The 18,925-nt window shown below is 40.9% G+C and overlaps 1 protein-coding gene and 1 long non-coding RNA gene across 3 annotated transcripts; one reads left to right on the top strand and one right to left on the bottom strand.

Annotated features, from left to right (window-relative positions):
- The first annotated feature begins 3,892 nt into the window (after window positions 1-3,892).
- On the top strand, window positions 3,893-4,792 carry LOC127372087 (uncharacterized). Its single transcript, XR_007886535.1, has 2 exons — window positions 3,893-4,050; window positions 4,417-4,792. It is a non-coding gene; the product is annotated as an uncharacterized LOC127372087 (long non-coding RNA).
- A 28-nt stretch (window positions 4,793-4,820) lies between these two features.
- Window positions 4,821-18,368, bottom strand: LOC127372086 (potassium voltage-gated channel subfamily A member 2). Of its 2 annotated transcripts, none has more exons than XM_051415453.1 (3): window positions 18,164-18,368; window positions 11,588-12,058; window positions 4,821-10,654 (listed from the first exon to the last, which is right to left on the bottom strand). In XM_051415453.1, exon 3 carries the CDS (start codon window positions 10,515-10,517, stop codon window positions 9,030-9,032), a length of 1,488 nt encoding a protein of 495 aa, XP_051271413.1. In that variant the 5' UTR covers window positions 10,518-10,654; window positions 11,588-12,058; window positions 18,164-18,368; the 3' UTR covers window positions 4,821-9,029. The 2 variants fall into 2 exon arrangements, with proteins under 2 accessions (XP_051271413.1, XP_051271412.1); XM_051415452.1 differs by lacking the exon at window positions 18,164-18,368 and adding an exon at window positions 17,351-17,712.
- Window positions 18,369-18,925: the final 557 nt, after the last annotated feature.

Raw genomic sequence — 18,925 nt, 5'->3', positions numbered from 1 at the left:
TAAGCACATTTGAATGTCCTTGTTTTATCAAGATGTAATTTTCTGTAATTTGATCCGATCGTTCTGATAAAACGGTGGTTAAAACTGTGTGATAAAACTATTTCTATAAAGGAACATGCATTACTGAACTGATGAGCAGACAGCAGTCAAATTATTTGCAACACAGCCAACATATAGGAGCGAGGAGAAGATGGAGGGAAGTTAAAAAGTAGCTGGTAGGTCTAAAGAAAATGCAGGGCAGTGACGGCATTACAGATTTCCCGAGTTCCCGTTCTGTGCACAATCTCAGAGTTGGAAATGGGATGTAAAAGGGGAGAGGCCCCGGGACTGAGATGATGATAAAATATTAACTCAAACTAGGATATTTAAAGCCTCCGACATTCTTTCCCTGGTTGGCATGTTTGAAATGGCCTGCACCAGATGTAGCTGGCAGAAAGGATGCAGTTTTCGCCTTAAGTCAAATATTTACTGGACTGGTTTTGACTTATTTCAACACGCTTATGAGTGACAGCAGTTTCAATGCTTGTACAATTTAAAGTTTAGATGGTTGTTTTAATCTATCATAGGACATGTATCTTAAATTGCCTCCATTTGTGAATATTTTATGTTCATGGTGTGTGGTTCTGCATTCTTGGCCAGGGTTCAGTTCAAAGACAAATGTTGAATTCATTGTGACTACCCTCGTATTTAAAAGATGAATAAAATCAGCATGAAATAATGTAAAGCCGTCAGTATAAAGACAGTGAAGTGTCCTGACTGCTGTAGACTTTTGGTTCCTCTTTATCTTAAGGCAATCTTTATTGAGGCACCCTATATACATTGTAACTAATGGCTTTATTATTGGTTAATAAACAATACGTTACAGATTAGTTATAAGCCATCAATATGAGCCACTTATGGGTTGCATGTTGTGAGAAATCCCTATGACTGATGTTTATACTTTCTTTTTGGTAATAATGCAGTTACAAATGATTGCAATCCATTAATAAATGCTAGTCAGTTTTACACTTTGGGAAATAAGCTTATTTGCTTTCTTGCTGAAAGTCAGGTGAGAAGATTAATACCACACTCATGTCTGTCCTTTCAATATGAAGCTGGAGGCATTAGCAGGGGGAAACAACTCACCTAGCTCTACCTAAACAATCTGGCTATCAGCTCATCTAATCTCTACATATATCTCATTTGTTTAATCAATACAAAACTAAAGTGTAGAGTTGTGGTTTTATTCAGGGGTTATGTGTCACATTACTTCTTGCCAACAACCAGTGAAGACCACAGCTAGATGTTTCCAATCTTTGTACGAAGCTAAACTTACCATCTCCTGGCTGTGGCTTCTACTAAACATACAGATTAGAGAGTGTTAGCTCAACTAACTCCCTGCAAGAAAGCAAATGCATAACGTTTCACAAAATATTTCTTTAATGTGTTGAGTGTAATGCTGGAGGAGGATAAACACCAGCAAGAGGGATATGTTGTTCTTATTAAACATGAGTAAATGAGTTATTAACCCTGAATAAAGCCATTAGTTACAATGTATAAGCATTTATAAAAGGTGATTTATTAGCAAGTGGTAGCAGAGTTTTTAACCCTTCATCAACAGCAGCATCTTTGATTCACAGGGTTTTATTGTTGTTGTCCTTTCATTCATAAATCTCTCCACGCTAAGCCGCCCGGGGCTCCTAAACATGAACTTGCTTCATTTGGACTCCATATGTCGTTGCCTCAGATGACACAGGATTGCCAAACCCACTTCCATTAGTCAGATTAATGCCACTTCCACCACAAGGATGGCTCACAGTGTTTATCAGTCCCTCCACAGGTCAGGTCAGAGGGCCGTCGAGTACTGTACAAACACCACATTGACGCCTGCTAGTGAAGCTTATCCTGCAGCCTGATAATCAATGGTTTCCCTGTGACCTTTCCCCACTGTGTTTACTCAGCCCACCTTGTCATTGTGTAAAAGAGGATTTTCTCCAGTTTTCATACTGCTCTGGTTCATATTATTTCATGTCTCCTGGTTTTGTGTGCGCTCACGAGCTCCGGAGCATCTGTTTGTCGGTTGGGCTGTGTGTGCCCTGACAGGTTCACTGTGAGATGGGATGCATGGTTGGCTGACCTTAACCCAGCCCATTTGTCACCCCCAGAGGGGTGGAGGAAAGTGTGTGTGTGTGTGTGTGTGTGTGTGTGTTTGTGTGTGTGTGTGTGTGTGTGTGTGTGTGTGTGTGTGTGTGTGTGTGTGTGTTTGTGTGTGTGCTCTCATACCCACTTAATGTGGCCATCACACTATAGGAGTGTATTGATCCTCCATATGACTCTGGACGGAGCTGGCGGACATGTGTCCTATTGTGTCCGGAAACCCAACACTACTGTTAGTTACCTCTCCACTGGAAGAGACTCACTTACTGATCAGACAAATGAAAACCTACAGATTATTTATGCCATTTGTTTTAATTTCAAGCAGCGATGTAATGAAGGTAACATGTATATTTACTCCAGTACTCCAGTACTGTACTTAAGTACAATAAGCTACTTATTACTGTTACTTTATACTACGTTGCAGACAGAAATGTTATGGTTTTTACTCCACTACATTTATTTAACATCTGTATGTAGTTACTTTTCAGATTACAATATTATATTAAACTATGCAGTAAATTGTTTAAGACGATTAAACAAGCAGTTGCCAACTTTTTTTTTATGAGTCAAGCAGGGGCCCCTTGTCACATATTAGATGTCTATGAAGTGTTAACACAGTTTAGCCTAAGGGACATTTCCCTTCTAACAGCCTTATTTAAATTACTGTTTGAAGATGAAAGAGATGAAATGATCCATTATTTCACAAAAGAAGCAAATAAACTCAAAAGTACAAATAATGTATGTTGATTTTTGTAGCAGAACTTTGTTTTTAGCCCTCCCCTTAATGATCACACAGCCCCCAGATTTATCTTGTGACACATTAAAGGGGGCTTGACCCCTGAGTTGGCAACCACTGGGTTAATTATTAAGCATTAACTTTGTTTAATTGTATTTAAAGTGGTTAAATACAATTACCTCAAACAGCACACTGATGCATCAGTAACAACCTAATAATGTATCATAATATATTACTGCATGGGACATTATTCTGTATAATGAGTTTTTTTTTTTTTTTTTTGACTTTTATTACTTGGTTTTTGTTGATAATATTTCACTTGTAATAGACATATGAGAATAATATTACTGTATTGGTTTGCCTAAGTAAATAATTCCACCACTGATTACTGATTTCAAGTACACTAAAAATAAGCGTTCTTAGTCATAACTAATTGACACCCCTAGAGGGCAGTAATGTTTTCTGCATTGTTCCTCATCACTGCACAAGCAAGCTTGCATGTAAAAACTGAACATCTATCTCCTTTATTTTAATCTTCTCTTCAAGCCAAACAACCAAAGTCCAGTCACTGCTACCATATGCTAAAAAAGCAACTCAACCTCTTCAAGACTCTCAGGTGATGACAGAAATCCTCACTGACTGATATCAGAGCAGGGAGTTAATGAGTGTAAAAAGCTGAACACCTCCTAATAACGGGGTGTGGTCCGGTGCCAGGGCAGCCCTGTTGGATTAGCAGCAAGTCCCACAGCGCTCGTCTCCTAATTACAAGCTGGTGAGCACAGTGCAAGCCTGTATGACTGCTCAACCGTGCTCCTGTGGGCATGCTACCATCCCTGACAAACAACACATACACACACACACACACACACACACGAACAGACACACACTCCTCCCTAACAACAACAACAACAACGTTGTGGCAGCAGCGGCCACCTGCAGCAGGCCTGTGTTCCTGCTGCCTGTGTCCTTGGTTGGGCTGCTCCATCCTGCCTGCCTCTCCCTGTTTGCCCTGGTTTCTGCAGAGTGCTGCACTGCATCGCTGGATCAAAGCAAGACTAATGACTACAGCAGAGATGTAGCTACAGCACCGAGGCACCAAGTGCTCCCGCTCACAATGCAGAGCTGTAGTTAAACCACAAGTGGACTAAAGAAAAACTGTGCAGGTGTAGATATGACAGGTGAGGAGAGGTACATCACAGCAGTATAACATCGGCTGAGAATTGACATATTACATTTACTTGTATTATCTCAAATTGCAGAAGCAGAATATTTGAATCTGACAAAAAAAAAAAAACTCAATTTACCCCAATCAAAAGGAATCTATGGGGGGGGGGTCATTTATTCATAGATGTCAGAACTCTCCTGCCAGTTCACTGTGAATAATATTTTAAAGAATTTTGCCTTTCTCCTCTTGTGCCATCTCCTTTTCACCCTTCTCTCCGTCTCCTTCTCTGCTCACGTTCCTCCTCCTCCTCCACCTCCTATCTCTTTCTCCAACAAAAAGGCTATTAATAGAACACTCTGCTCTCTCTTTTAAACTACAGGGAGCATATACTGTGCACTTAAAGGAGAGTGAAGAAGCTGAAGATACCAGGAGGCCTTTGAAAATGTCCTCCACGCTACCCGTGGCTACAAAGACGTTGGATGTCCTAAGAATAACAACAAAGAGGCCTGTGATCGATTCATGGCATTTTGTATCAGCGCAGACTCTCTTCAGCTAAAATTAGCTCCTCACATCATTTGCTGACTAAATACCTTGCAAACAATGTGATGTGAGGGGAAAAAAGGCTGGATGAACATTTGAAAAACACCTCTCGCATATTTTCAGTTGCTTCGTCCACACTTGATGGCAACAAAATGGACATTTTTAGTCATTTCTAAGTAATTTCAAATAATAAATAATAAAAAAAGGTGCAGTAATGACACACAATAAACACACTGAACACAGTTTCACTTGAATTATTATTGGCTTCATTATTGATATTACTTTGTCAGAGTTATGATCATTTGGAAGGATTATATGCATTTTTAATTTCATGTTTTTCTTGTCCATAGATTGTCCTTTTTGTCTCGTAAAGTGCAGATAATACTACGTTTTAAATCCAGACTTCACATACAGTATATAGTACATGGTTTTTTGCTCCATCATCTATTGGTTATTATTTACATTATTCTGTCACATTTCATTTCATAGAAAGAAAATCCATTATCCACTGTATCAACATTGATGGATGCTTTCAGGCCTCTATGATACGGGGAGGATGGGGGTGAACAACTGTACATATTGTTTCAGTGGATGCCACACTATCAGGCTCTGGGGTCAAACGAAAAGAAAACGTTTGCTCTCAAACACACACATGCATACAGATTGCATATTGATCATCTTGTTTCCCGTATGTATGAGGTTTTTTTTTATTTTAGGAGCCTTGTCTCAAAGAGCTGAAACCGCAGTTCAAACAATCCCAAAGCTCAGAAAGCTCATATTCACATTCAGCTAACGTGTGAGTGTTTGACGTATAGCAGCAGAATATTGCAAAGTGTGTCTCTTCAGCTTAGAGGTTCGTTTCAAATGCATTGCCAGCTCAGAATCAACATGTAATTGGTGTCTGATAAAACACAAAAAATTTGTACTTAAACCTTCTCAACTACCAGCTTATAATCATTCTCTGCATAGATTTCTCAGTGTAAGTTCACTGTTGGGCACCCTTCTCATTGAGTGGATTTGCTGGTGGGTCCCTCAGCAGGTGAGAGATGATATTTTTAGAGGCTGTGGTGCTCCCTATAAAGCAATACAAGATCATTTCGATTGACTTTGTTTCCACTGAATAAAAACATTTTACAGATTAAATCTGCAGGTATACAGATGAGGATGATTCTACTCGTCTTTGTGCTTTAAGCAGAAATAACTGTCACATTGTGAACTCCAGTATATGAGTCGCTACAGTGAATTTGGCTGAGGTACAGTAATGTGCCCAATTACAAACATAACAGATAAATGTTGCAAGTACCTGCAACATTTATCATAAATATCCATCCAAAAAATGTAATGAAGACAATAAGATACAATGCATTTGCATGCATAGACAAATATTTTTGGTCAGACTGTGAGTGTTTTTTTTTTTTTTTTCACATATACAGATATGCAAATGGCTGTTGCATAAATGCAGCTGTACAACCAGGCAAAGACACTGACATTCAGTGGTTCTTTCTCTTTCTCTCTCTCATACACACATACACACACACTCGTGCACAAACAAATCCTACATAGCTGTGCATCGAAGCACTCACATCAATACTCAACTGATGATCAATAAGATCTTGGTTGGATTGTGGAGGTCCATAAAGGTCAAACATCTATATCCTCCACAAAGACCCCTACACCAAAGGATTATGGGAATATTGCTAAACAACTATTTAATCTGGTCCTACCTCGAGATCTCTCTGTCTCAATTCACCTTTATGCTACTCTTGGAAAAGCAACAAAAATAACAGCTCCAGTTTATTTACTAAAACTCTACTAAAAATCCTTTCAAGATACATTGAAGCAGACACAGATCTGGACAGACAGACGACTTCAGAAGCCCCATGTCAGGCAGTTGGATGAGACATCCTGAGCACATATTGGCAGCAATGGCGTAAAAACATTTTGCTACTGCAGACTGTAGTGAGCAGAATGAAACCCTAAGAATAAAGATGTACATCCTGGCATTCATTTAGACAGTTCTTGCTACAAGACCTTTTCCTATCCCATCACCTTTTTAATTACCTAAGACATCTGTGAAAAGATGAAGAAAGGCAAGAGACTCAGGAGTGAAGTCAGAGGACCCCTAGGTTAGCCAATATCTGCTACACTGCTGCTAATTATTACTTCCCATATTGACATTACTGCCTTTGACCGTTACCTTGGCAGTGTTGAGCGAACGGTGAAAATCTCAGCTGGACACAATCCTAGAATCAGAACCTAATTCACATTTGATGGCAACTTTTAAAGACAGATTGAGCTTCTGGCATCAAATACTTCTCAAAGGACAGCCAGACTCCATTTAAATTCTGAACAATTTAACGCCAATAAAAATCTTTTCTTTTACAAGATTCTGTTTAGGGATGATACAGTTTTGAACAATGCCCTGCCTTTCAACAACTACTTCACAGAAGGCAGTTTTGAACTGAGTGAAGCAAACTTTTTGTGTTTAAATTCAGGACGTGAGGTTTGCTAGAAAACTCACCAGTAAAGACAATGGTTTTGAAAGGGCTAGTAAGAGTGTGTCTTTGGCACTCTGAATAGGCTCTGAAAGAGGAGAACACAGAAACAGTGCTCAGAACAATTATTATTGTCATTAAAAATAAAAACATGATGATCTGCGCATTGTGGAAAGGCTTTTGCTTTCTCTTCTCTCTATTTAAATTTTTTAAATTTTCTGATAAAAGTATATGTGTACTGTATATGTGTACTGTTTGTATACATATTATATATATATAAGAAATAAATATATCTATTGTAATAATTATACTTTTTTTAGTCTCAGAGGCATCTTCTTTAAGCTTAAATGCATGCTTCTAGGAATGTTTTTGAGGTCATGCAAGACTAGGAGAATAGCGTAAACCCAGATAAAAGGCAGTTCGGGGGAAGCGTTATTCCATACACGAGTCCCTAAAAGATGCTATTTTGATCATGAGGACGTGATCATTTGATAAACCTGTGAAAAAGTCAGCACTGCAAGTCTATCACATCTGCAACTGGGATTAATGTCCAAAACTAGAGTGTGAGTTTACGCCTGAAATCACAGCTCAACTGCGGTGCGTTTACAGCGACCTGGCAAAAGTTTAACGGCAATGACTTCTACATGGAATGTTAATATTGACAAGGACACAGCATCAAGTGTAGGATTTGACCTTATGATTATTCCTTAAGAAATCCTCTAACATACAGCTTTAGGTTCTTGTAACAGCTACCTGCAGGCATCCTTTTAAAAGTGTGGATTTGTATAGAAGGCAGTGTACAGACAAATATACAGTGGTGTGATGAAGCAAGTGGCAGTCGAGAAACAAGTGGAAATTCTCATTCAGATAAAAATGTCATGCAATAATCTACTGACTATGTTTACTACTAACAGCACCTGCCTACCTACCGGCTATCAGTTAAGTCACAGTTAACCTAACTACCTATGTGAAGAAGTACTGTGTGTGCGTGTGTGTCTGTGTGTGTATGTGTGTATGTGTGTGTGAGAAACTGTGAAAAACAAACAAAACAAGAAGAAACATTCAAGTTGTCCTCAAAGCTCTGCAGTAAGACCAGTTTTGGGTGAATGAAAGGGGGAAAGCTTGCATTGCAATACATACAGTACATGTAAGACCAAAGCAGTGAAAAGTCAAGGCCATTCTCAGCCATTCATCAGATACTGATGCCTGCTGGGAAAAAAAAGGTGTCGAACCATTAGCTTAGCACTGATGGCTGTCATTCATCCTTGAAATAACGTGGTCTACTTAACCACCAACCTCGTCACAAGTCACCCACAGACCATATCAGCGCAGGAGTGGGCTTGCTTTATGCTCACACATCCTCTTATTTTTAAATGGTGAAGCATAAGACAGTTTTGTTTCATTGGCTCCAGGAAGCAGCATATGTAGCGCACAACTAGGGCTCTTCAGACAGCGCATGGCAAAGCAGTGTGCCTTGGGAAATGAGGGACCACAGGGAAGGGGGACTAAAGCAGGGCTTGTGTTATGTTGCTTTTTTTCTTTTAGAAAGCAATAAATCATTTTTTTTCTTGCTGTGTTTCTCCCTTTTTTCTTTTCTTTTTGTGCACTACCGTTGGCTACTGTTGTGAGCAGGGAATCTTTAGTTTTTTTTGTTTTTGTTTTTTCAAAACAGCCACACAAAGCCAACTCCATGCAGAAATGCAAAATTTGAAATTTCACTCTGTTTGACGGTTATCAGGAGTTTTAAGGGCAAGTTGTGAGGAGTGAAGACAGGATGAGCGCGGAGTGAGCGGATGGTCTTTGTAATATTTTTTTTTCACTGTCTATCATCATCAGCATCCTGAATTCTATTGCCTTGATTTTTCCAGCACAAGTGAGGTGGGAGGCTGCACACCTGTCCTGTCCAGTTGCTCAGCTTCACATTTCCCGTTGTGACAGGGAGGGAAATAGCAGATGACTACACGTCTGTGAGCATTTTGGTGATGTTTACATAGTTTGTGTTGGCCAGTGTGCAGTTGGCCGTCTTAAGGTTCTCCTCCTGAAAGTCCTCGTTGCTGTTGTTCACAGCCTCCTGGATCTCCATATAGTCTGATTTACTGATGGTGGAGCCGCTCCGGCTCTTCTTCAGCTCCTCGGCTGAATCGGCTTTGGGCACGTTGACCTGCAGGTACTGCGCCTGTTCTTCACCTTCAGTCTCACGGTGATAGAAGTAGTTGAAGTTGGACACAATGACAGGCACGGGCAAGGCAATGGTCAGCACACCTGCAATGGCACAGAGGGAGCCCACGATCTTTCCGCCAATCGTAGTTGGGACCATATCACCATAACCGACTGTTGTCATGGACACCACAGCCCACCAAAATGCATCGGGGATGCTTTCGAACTGCGACTCGGGCTCGTCTGCTTCAGCAAAGTAGACGGCGCTTGAGAAAAGGATGACCCCTATGAAGAGGAAGAAAATGAGCAGGCCGAGCTCTCTCATGCTGGCTTTCAGGGTCTGACCCAAAATTTGAAGCCCCTTGGAGTGACGTGAGAGCTTGAAGATTCTGAAGACTCGTACTAAGCGGATGACCCTGAGAATGGCTAAAGACATGGCTTGCTGACCCGCTTGACCATCATCTGGCCTTTCTGCTAGCTCTGTGCCAAGAGTGATGAAGTAAGGGATGATAGCAACAATATCAATAATGTTCATTATATTACCAAAAAAGCCTGCTTTGCTGGGGCAGGCAAAGAAGCGCACTAGAAACTCAAAGGAGAACCATATAATGCAGAGAGTCTCCAGGATAAAGAAGGGGTCAGTGAAGTAGGTGGATGAATAGCTGATGGTTGTGGTGTTGGTCTCAGGTGAAAAAACTTTCACCTGTATATCGTCTTCATCATTGCGGAAAATGGGGAGGGTCTCCAGACAGAAACTGACTATAGATATCAGGATGACCATGACAGAGATTATGGCAATAATCCTAGCAGGACCTGAGCTCTCAGGGTACTCAAACAGCAGCCACACCTGTCTCTGAAACTCGTTATCAGGGAGAGGCCGCTCCTCCTCCTTGATGAAACCCTCATCCTCTCTGAAAATCTCAATGGCTTCGTCTCCCAGCTCATAGAAGCGAATCTCCTCTGAGAAAATATCAAGGGTGACGTTGACCGGCCTTCTTAGCCGCCCCCCTGATTGGTAATAATACAATATGGCGTCAAAGCTGGGTCTGTTCCTGTCGAAAAAGTACTCGTTCCTCAGCGGGTCAAAGTACCGCATCCGCTTTTTGGGGTCCCCCAGCAGTGTCTCTGGGAACTGGGAGAGGGTTTTGAGTTGAGTCTCAAAGCGAAGCCCTGAGATGTTGATGACCACCCTCTCACAACACTCATGGTCGGCCTCCGGGTCGTAGTCCTGTGGGTTCCCCGGGTGTGCAGCCGCTTCGTCAGAGGGGTCGCCTGTGGCAACAGTCATTCTGCAGGGGGAGGAGGCCTGCACTTTTCAGTGAGTCTGGGTCCTGCAGCCTGGAGAACTGCAGGCAGGGGCCAGGAGAAGGAGGGGGCTCAACACCGTAAAGACCTGACGGCCACAGGATGTCACCTAGGATCTGACTGCATGTAGGACAGATAAAGCAAAGACAGACAACAAGGTCAGGTAAACCTGAAGCATGATTCAGCACTCAATACTTCTGCCATTTAATCCAGAGATGTCAGGAATTTGATTTAGCTTGAAGAGGAAACCACTGTAAATAGATGAAAATGACCCTCTGAAACAATGTCATCAGATTTGAGTTATGTAAAGTTATACTGTTATGAGAAGGCAGTCGATACAAAAATGAATCAGCTATTGGAAACTTGAGACTGACACCCCTGCTCCTGACTTGGCCAAATTAATATGCTAATAAACCACCCGTCTTGCATATAAATTGCTTCAATGCAGGTAAACTCGGGGTCTAACTGGCACATAAAATGTACAGAAGCTCATAAATTAGGATACAGATCTGCTGCAATGGACAGTATCTACTGAAATGAATGGGACTACCTTTTGCAGTGAAGCCATGCATGAATATGGCAATGCAGCAGGCACCAAATTCATACAGACAGCATCCTGTCTAGAATATCATAGAAAACCACTGCAGTCTAAACACAAATGTACCAGACGGTTTCAAGATTTACAGCTGTACCAAACCAACACAACAAACACCTCATATTAATTGACTTCAGTTTAGTTTTGTTGGAGCATTTTAGTCTTGAAATGGTGCCCGTCTCTGAAATATTCAAAAACATCTATAAATAATTTATCCATAGAAGGAAATAGGTTCCAAGAGAAAAAACTGTATCTCTTGTCTGCATCATCTCCACTCACAGAGTGGGAGCACAGTTTTACAAAATAAAATCCTCACAAAACATACCACAAATGTATAACTGCAGGCTTATTCTCTATTAACACGTTTTCCAGTGAAGTGCAAATCAGTGCATTAACTACATAATGCCAATGCCAATGATAGGTAACCGTAAACTGCTCTATCTTGATTTCATACATACCTCCAGACATATTTTTCATATCTGATGTGAGTTGATGCTCCTGCTGGACTTCTGGTACCACGGAAGGTGAATAACCGGCTGCGACAATCAGGTCTTCAGTCTTCAGAGCGGGGTGGGGGGGGAAAAAGGAATTTCCAATTTAGGGCAGCCGATGATATTCACCTCATGTTGTCTGCAGCATCCTCACCGTGTACACCGGGTACAGTATGTGTGCGGGTGTGTCCTCGCTTTCCCCCTCCCCGACTCCTTTCCTCCGGGTAGGCTGTCGTGGGATGGCGATTGGCAAAAAGGGAGGAGGGAACCGATCAAGGAGGTGGCGGTGCTTCTCTTAATAACCAAAGGTGCTGGGATCAGCAGAATGATCTGCCTCCACTGTTCCCCTCCAGGCCAGGGTGACTGTGTGGCGAGCTGTGCGCTGCAGACAGCCGCAAAGGTAAATGGGTCCCGATAAGGTGCTCAGAGAGGCAACATCTGCAAAGGGGAGGAAAAAAAGAGAAAGCAAGGCGTGGAGGCGGGAGAGAGAGAGAGAGAGAGAGAGAGAGAGAGAGAGAGAGAGAGAGAGATAGAGAGTGAGAGAGAAAAAAAGATAATCTTATTACCAAGATTTAATAATTAGACGCGCTCTGGGATATATGCATCAATAATGAGTCCTTTTCATTTCAGTGTGAGAATAAACCCCACCGCTCAGAAAAATTCCCCCCATTCATGCGTCACCCAGCCAATTTACATGTTTGTTTCTTATTAAGGCGTGCACCCGCCACATGAAACAACATCTCGACCAGAATCCAGTGTCTGAGCCGCAGATATGCTCGGGCAAGAGTCAAGTGCACAGAGACAGAGAGACAGTTCTGTGAGTCTCGTTACATGGTGAGCAGGGCAGCGTCTTCAGACACTGACTTAAAACGACATGCATGAAAGAATCGCCCTCCGTAGTGGGCTACAAGATTATGCAATTACACTGAGCCAAAACCCCACACACCCACATAAATATAAAGCGGCCTTTATTAGTCCTGCAGCCTTTACACCTTTTTTTTTTTTTTTTTTTTTGAGGTGTAAGAAAGATTTCTGGGTGAAACATTTCTGTAGTCAGCAGTGGCCGCTGGGCTGGTATAAAGCTTGGTCAAACCTGCATTCGGGCACTGCTATGCATACCAAGAGACGTGCTGGTGATGGGGAAGGTGTTGTATATTGAGTAGCAATGATGTGAAGATGTGTTGAAGAGAAGTCCGCTGACACCGTCTTGATTGTATTTAAAGGTTTATTACAAAAATGTAAAGCATCATTTCAAGCCCCGGGAGCTTGGAGAGCATCCTGCCAAATGAACAACTCTGTCTATTTTGTATCGAACATAGGTTTATATAGGTCTGTTGTTTACTCCAAAAATGGAAAGAAACATCTGGATTCAATCCAAATATGTAAGGTAATAAGGGGAGATGGGGGTTTTCAAAGTAGAGTTCAGAGGCCATTGAGAGGCCCCTAAAACATTCCATAGTAAGAATGATGTCATTGAACCTCATGAACTTCTAACACTACATATGGTAACAAAATATCATTTCAACTTATACCAAAATGTACTTTAACTTTATAAGCTTTAAGATAAGCCTTCAGATACTACAAAGGCAAGGGCGAAAAAACGCGCTCTCCAGCCGCACTGTAGCATACCACTCCTTACCTTATCTGCAGTGTGGGCAACTTAAAGCGGTACACATCTCCAGCATTGTTCACCCCTTACAAGTAAAACAAACAAGAACTGTGAGTTAGGATTCACCAGAATGCTAAATCTGCATTCACTAAATCAATTCCCTACAACACCACCAGGATCCTACTGTAACCTATGACATTAGTGTTGTAACATTTAGTCCAGTTTCTTACTTTATCCCCCTAAAGTCTTCAAATATCTCCACTCCCTATGTGATCTCTTTACTAGCATCTTTGGGTAATTACATAGTGAATGATTACCTTCAATAATGACTCTTTCATCTATAAGAGGAAAAAACAATATCTTCAACTGCTTCAAGACTGAGGTGATATATTCTTTTACAAAGTCTAATGTAGAGTTGCACTCTATATTTTCCCCAAATCAGAACTTCACAAACAATCAAAAACTATTAAAAGCAATGCTTTGACTATGGAGACATCTACTCCTAAGTCTACAAAGAATCTCACTATATCACTTACTATATTTAGGATTAACCTAAAATTGTCTTTGCATCTAGTGTTAACTGTAAATATCATTAATCTGTAACTACTGGCTCATCATTGTCATCATTTATCTTCTCCTTGTGTGTCTGTATCTATGTCTATGTACTATTCAGTACTCTGATCTGCACCCCACTGTCTCCTACGGTTGTTCCTGTGGTCCTTTGTTGGTGCCTCTGACCAAAACTCATTTGGATCTTCTCCTTCTCACCAGATCGGACAAGGGATGAAGGTCAAGAAATCTTTCCACCATCTCTCTCTTCTGTTCTCTTTGTTTCCTCATCTGGTTAAATCCACGTTCCTCTTGTTTCTTAAACATACAAGATGTGTATCTACACAGTCACCAATCCCCAGCCTGTGAATGTCATCATCACACTCCATTATCCTTTTGGCTCCCCAGCCTGTGATTGTAGGTATCTACTAGTGACAAAAAAGACTTCCTGGGAGAGGCAAAGTTAGTTTTCTCTGCCCTTTCCCAGTCACTGTTGTAGGATTCAGAGAGCGAGAACAGGTCAGGCACAGTTGGTCTTCCTGAAGTTGTTTATCTTAGAGGGGTCCTTGTAGCAGGAGACAGCATATGGGGAGGTTCAGCCCCTCTTCTGGCTCTACACTTCTCCACTCCATCTTTCTATTTTCTACTGTCTCACTCTTTCTATATAATTCAACCTCTCTGCTTCACTCCCATATCTGGAAGGTCTACCCATTTATATTTTCTTCCCTACTATCTTGTCCTCTTTCTTCAAACATTTCTCTACACCATCTTTAAACAATCTCTTCTATGTGTACCTGTGATAGACAACACTAATTACATGATACCAAATTTCAACATCCTCATTCTACATTGTTTCTCCCTTTTTCTGAAATTTCAGTAATGCCTTTAAGAGAGTAAAGTAAGGAATTTAATTTCCCCAATTTTATCCCCATTTCTACCATAAACTCACTTGAATTGGTTTGCTTTTAACTTTAATGGGCTTATCATTCACACATCATTCTCAATCCCACAGATCATCCATACCATGTATGGTCTGATCTTATCATACACACAAACCTCTAGACAATTCAGATCAGCCAGGTGGCTTTTATGACACCTATGCTCCCAGCAGCACACCCTTGAAGTATACACAATGTATACCAGACACTGACTGAGTAAACACAAAGTTTATAGTTTTTTATTTTCTTCACTCATATGCCCTCATAGTCGTTAGCGGGAATTTTATTTCTCATTCCCCAAAATCTCACCAAAAGAAACCTCTATCGTGGTGTATTATCCACTAGGCATCACAGTAATTTCCATTCTTGTCTTAGTTACTTCTCTTATATTTAGTCCCCATTTCTGGTTATCCTCTTTATTTGTATTTTCCTATTTTAAACGTTTAGTTGTTTTTCTATTTTATTCTTCTTCTTATCTCGTCTTTTGCTTTAATGGTTTCAGCAAAACCTGAAACCACATTTCAATATCTCATTTGGCTTTACATCAACATAGGCTTGGAAACTCCCATCACCTCATATATGTTTCATTATGCAACTATGCCAGTTCCTACTCAGGAACTACACAGACCCAGTAGTGGTTATGACTGGTCTTTTTCATTCTTGATTTGATTCAAAACACTGTACTCACTTTTCCAATGGATGGAGTGGACACTGTCCACCACCTAAGTCTGACATCAGGCGGGATCCTGCCCTCCGTTTGTCGGAGCGGAACTTTCCCTGCCGGCATTTACCTTCAGTCTTGACCCAGGCGCTGATCAGCCACACTTCCATCCCCCCTTGTCACCAAACATAGGGGTAATTCTTCCTTCTAGTTCTTTAAAGAATTATGAACCCAGTGTGATAAATCAAATTCCTTTACTCATGCAACATAGAGGGGAGGCCACAGCCTAGACATTCCCTCCTAACTTTCATAATGCACTCCCTTACTAACTATACAGGTGTTAACTTTGAGTAATCACAATGTATATTTTCCTATCTTTTTAGACATACCTGTGTTTACAGTCAAGCTAAGGAATATCAATCAGCTTAACTCAGGAACACTTTTAATCGCCGAAATAACATTTGCCCATATTTTTTCTTTTATCTGTCAACATAATTCTCATTTATAAATTTAATGGATCTCAATCGAATAGTTTTATAATCAAGCAACAACCACTAACAAACATAATATTTTATTGGGCTTCTATCTACCCCTCCTCCTTACAGCTCAGGGGCTGCAAGGTATAGCACCTCTATGTAGGCATGGGAGTGACTATATGTCCTAAATTCCTAAAATTCCACACATGTGCAATTCATTTGCCAATGTGACTTCGAAATGGACAGAGCTGCGGTTAGCAGCACCCAAGCTAAACGGTTACAGCACCCCCCTTTCACTCTTCACTAATCTCTCCACTTCTCTACAGAATCATAACGTCCTTCCAGAGGCTCATGAGTTTTAACAAGTTTCAAAACGTTCTCTCAACGGAGACTCATAGATTTTAACAAATTGAAACGTTCTCTCAAAAGAGACTCATAAATTTTAACAATAATGAACAGAATATCTTTCCTTAAAAATAACTAAACCTCCTGTTCTCAATCACAACATATATATATAGACATAAATATCTGAGTCACATATATCAACCTCTGCACAGCCTTTCACACACAGCTGGAACACAGCAGAGACAGCACTCTCCACATACACACACAAGCTCTGTCTCTCATACACACACAAAAACTAGTTATCCAGCAGCAAACATACATAACCAAGTCACAAAACACACAGCAAAGTCAACACCATCCCAAAAACACAAACAGCATTCAATTCTTAATCCTCTAAATCAATTCATTCATACTATTCCTAAAGCATGCTTCTGCCGCTCCTTTATCCTTTTTTCCTTTATATTTTCCTTTCTAAATTTTTGCTACCTTGAGGTGTAGATATTCAATGAGAGGCTGCTTCAGACACCGTTCGTCAACAAATGTATTGAGTGGGAACTTACAATTGAATTTTTATTCTACACCTCCAGTTCCTTGAACTGACCTGAAATTCACCTAGTGACTTTCCAGGATTTGCGGCCCATCTAAAATCACCTCCTTGAGGGCTTTTGTCCAAATCAGCGGCGTCCTAATCCTTTTCCTTATTCCTTATTTCCTTATTTTATTTAAGCCTAATTTCCCTGGGCCCAGGGTTGTCACTCTCTTTTTCCTTTAATCCAATTTGACTATTCCTTAAAGCCTACTTTCACGCAGTGTCTAATTTACACATGTCTTACCGTTAAGGAGTTGAGGGCCCAGTCTCCATTAATCTTGCATAGTTCTTTAGCTCACCTTCTCGTTACTAATTAGGCTATTCTACATCTATTCCTTATCCTTTACCTTATTTTCCTATTTTTCTATCTTCCCTAATTACACTCACACTACCCCCTGTTGCGTTGTCTACAACGCAACACAATTTAGAACGGAAGCTCTCCCCAAACATCAACACAGCATGGCACACACATACCAGGTCCTTCACGGTGTAACCAGACAGCACACACACACACACAACCTCAACGAACGAACCAGCGCCCAAATTTGTGAGTAAATGCTCACCCTATTTGCCGGCTTTTGATGCGGGAGTCAGTACGTTGAAGTCGTCAGCGAGGCAGCAGGTCACAGCACGTCCAGAGTTCGTGACGCCAAATTCTTGTTGTATATTGAGTAGCAATGATGTGAAGATGTGTTGAAGAGAAGTCCGCTGACACCGTCTTGATTGTATTTAAAGGTTTATTACAAAAATGTAAAGCATCATTTCAGGCCCCGGGAGCTTGGAGAGCATCCTGCCAAATGAACAACTCTGTCTATTTTGCATCGAACATAGGTTTATATAGGTCTGTTGTTTACTCCAAAAATGGAAAGAAACATCTGGATTCAATCCAAATATGTAAGGTAATAAGGGGAGATGGGGGTTTTCAAAGTAGAGTTCAGAGGCCATTGAGAGGCCCCTAAAACATTCCATAGTAAGAATGATGTCTCTTTTTCCTTTAATCCAATTTGACTATTCCTTAAAGCCTACTTTCACGCAGTGTCTAATTTACACATGTCTTACCGTTAAGGAGTTGAGGGCCCAGTCTCCATTAATCTTGCATAGTTCTTTAGCTCACCTTCTCGTTACTAATTAGGCTATTCTACATCTATTCCTTATCCTTTACCTTATTTTCCTATTTTTCTATCTTCCCTAATTACACTCACACTCCCCCCTGTTGCGTTGTCTACAACGCAACACAATTTAGAACGGAAGCTCTCCCCAAACATCAACACAGCATGGCACACACATACCAGGTCCTTCATGGTGTAACCAGACAGCACACACACACACAACCTCAACGAACGAACCAGCGCCCAAATTTGTGAGTAAATGCTCACCCTATTTGCCGGCTTTTGATGCGGGAGTCAGTACGTTGAAGTCGTCAGCGAGGCAGCAGGTCACAGCACGTCCAGAGTTCGTGACGCCAAATTCTTGTTGTATATTGAGTAGCAATGATGTGAAGATGTGTTGAAGAGAAGTCCGCTGACACCGTCTTGATTGTATTTAAAGGTTTATTACAAAAATGTAAAGCATCATTTCAGGCCCCGGGAGCTTGGAGAGCATCCTGCCAAATGAACAACTCTGTCTATTTTGTATCGAACATAGGTTTATATAGGTCTGTTGTTTACTCCAAAACTGGAAAGAAACATCTGGATTCAATCCAAATATGTAAGGTAATAAGGGGAGATGGGGGTTTTCAAAATAGAGTTCAGAGGCCATTGAGAGGCCCCTAAAACATTCCATAGTAAGAATGATGTCATTGAACCTCATGAACTTCTAACACTACATATGGTAACAAAATATCATTTCAACTTATACCAAAATGTACTTTAACTTTATAAGCTTTAAGATAAGCCTTCAGATACTACAAAGGCAAGGGCGAAAAAACGCGCTCTCCAGCCGCACTGTAGCATACCACTCCTTACCTTATCTGCAGTGTGGGCAACTTAAAGCGGTACACATCTCCAGCATTGTTCAGCAGCACGGATGTAGTCAGTTTGTTTCACTTTTTTTGTTTGCCTAATTATCAAATAAGCATTTAGTGCTGTATTTGATTGTTTTGTATCAGTTCTTTTATTCTAGGAAGATATATGGTTCCA

Source organism: Dicentrarchus labrax, unplaced genomic scaffold (genome assembly GCF_905237075.1).
Source record: "Dicentrarchus labrax unplaced genomic scaffold, dlabrax2021, whole genome shotgun sequence".
Lineage (NCBI taxonomy): Eukaryota > Metazoa > Chordata > Actinopteri > Moronidae > Dicentrarchus > Dicentrarchus labrax.
This window is presented reverse-complemented; position numbering and strand designations above follow the sequence as displayed.

What these genes read in the sequence shown, in the direction of transcription:
- LOC127372086 (XM_051415453.1), bottom strand. Translation starts at nt 10,517, where the DNA reads ATGACTGTTGCCACAGGCGACCCCTCTGACGAAGCGGCTGCACACCCG.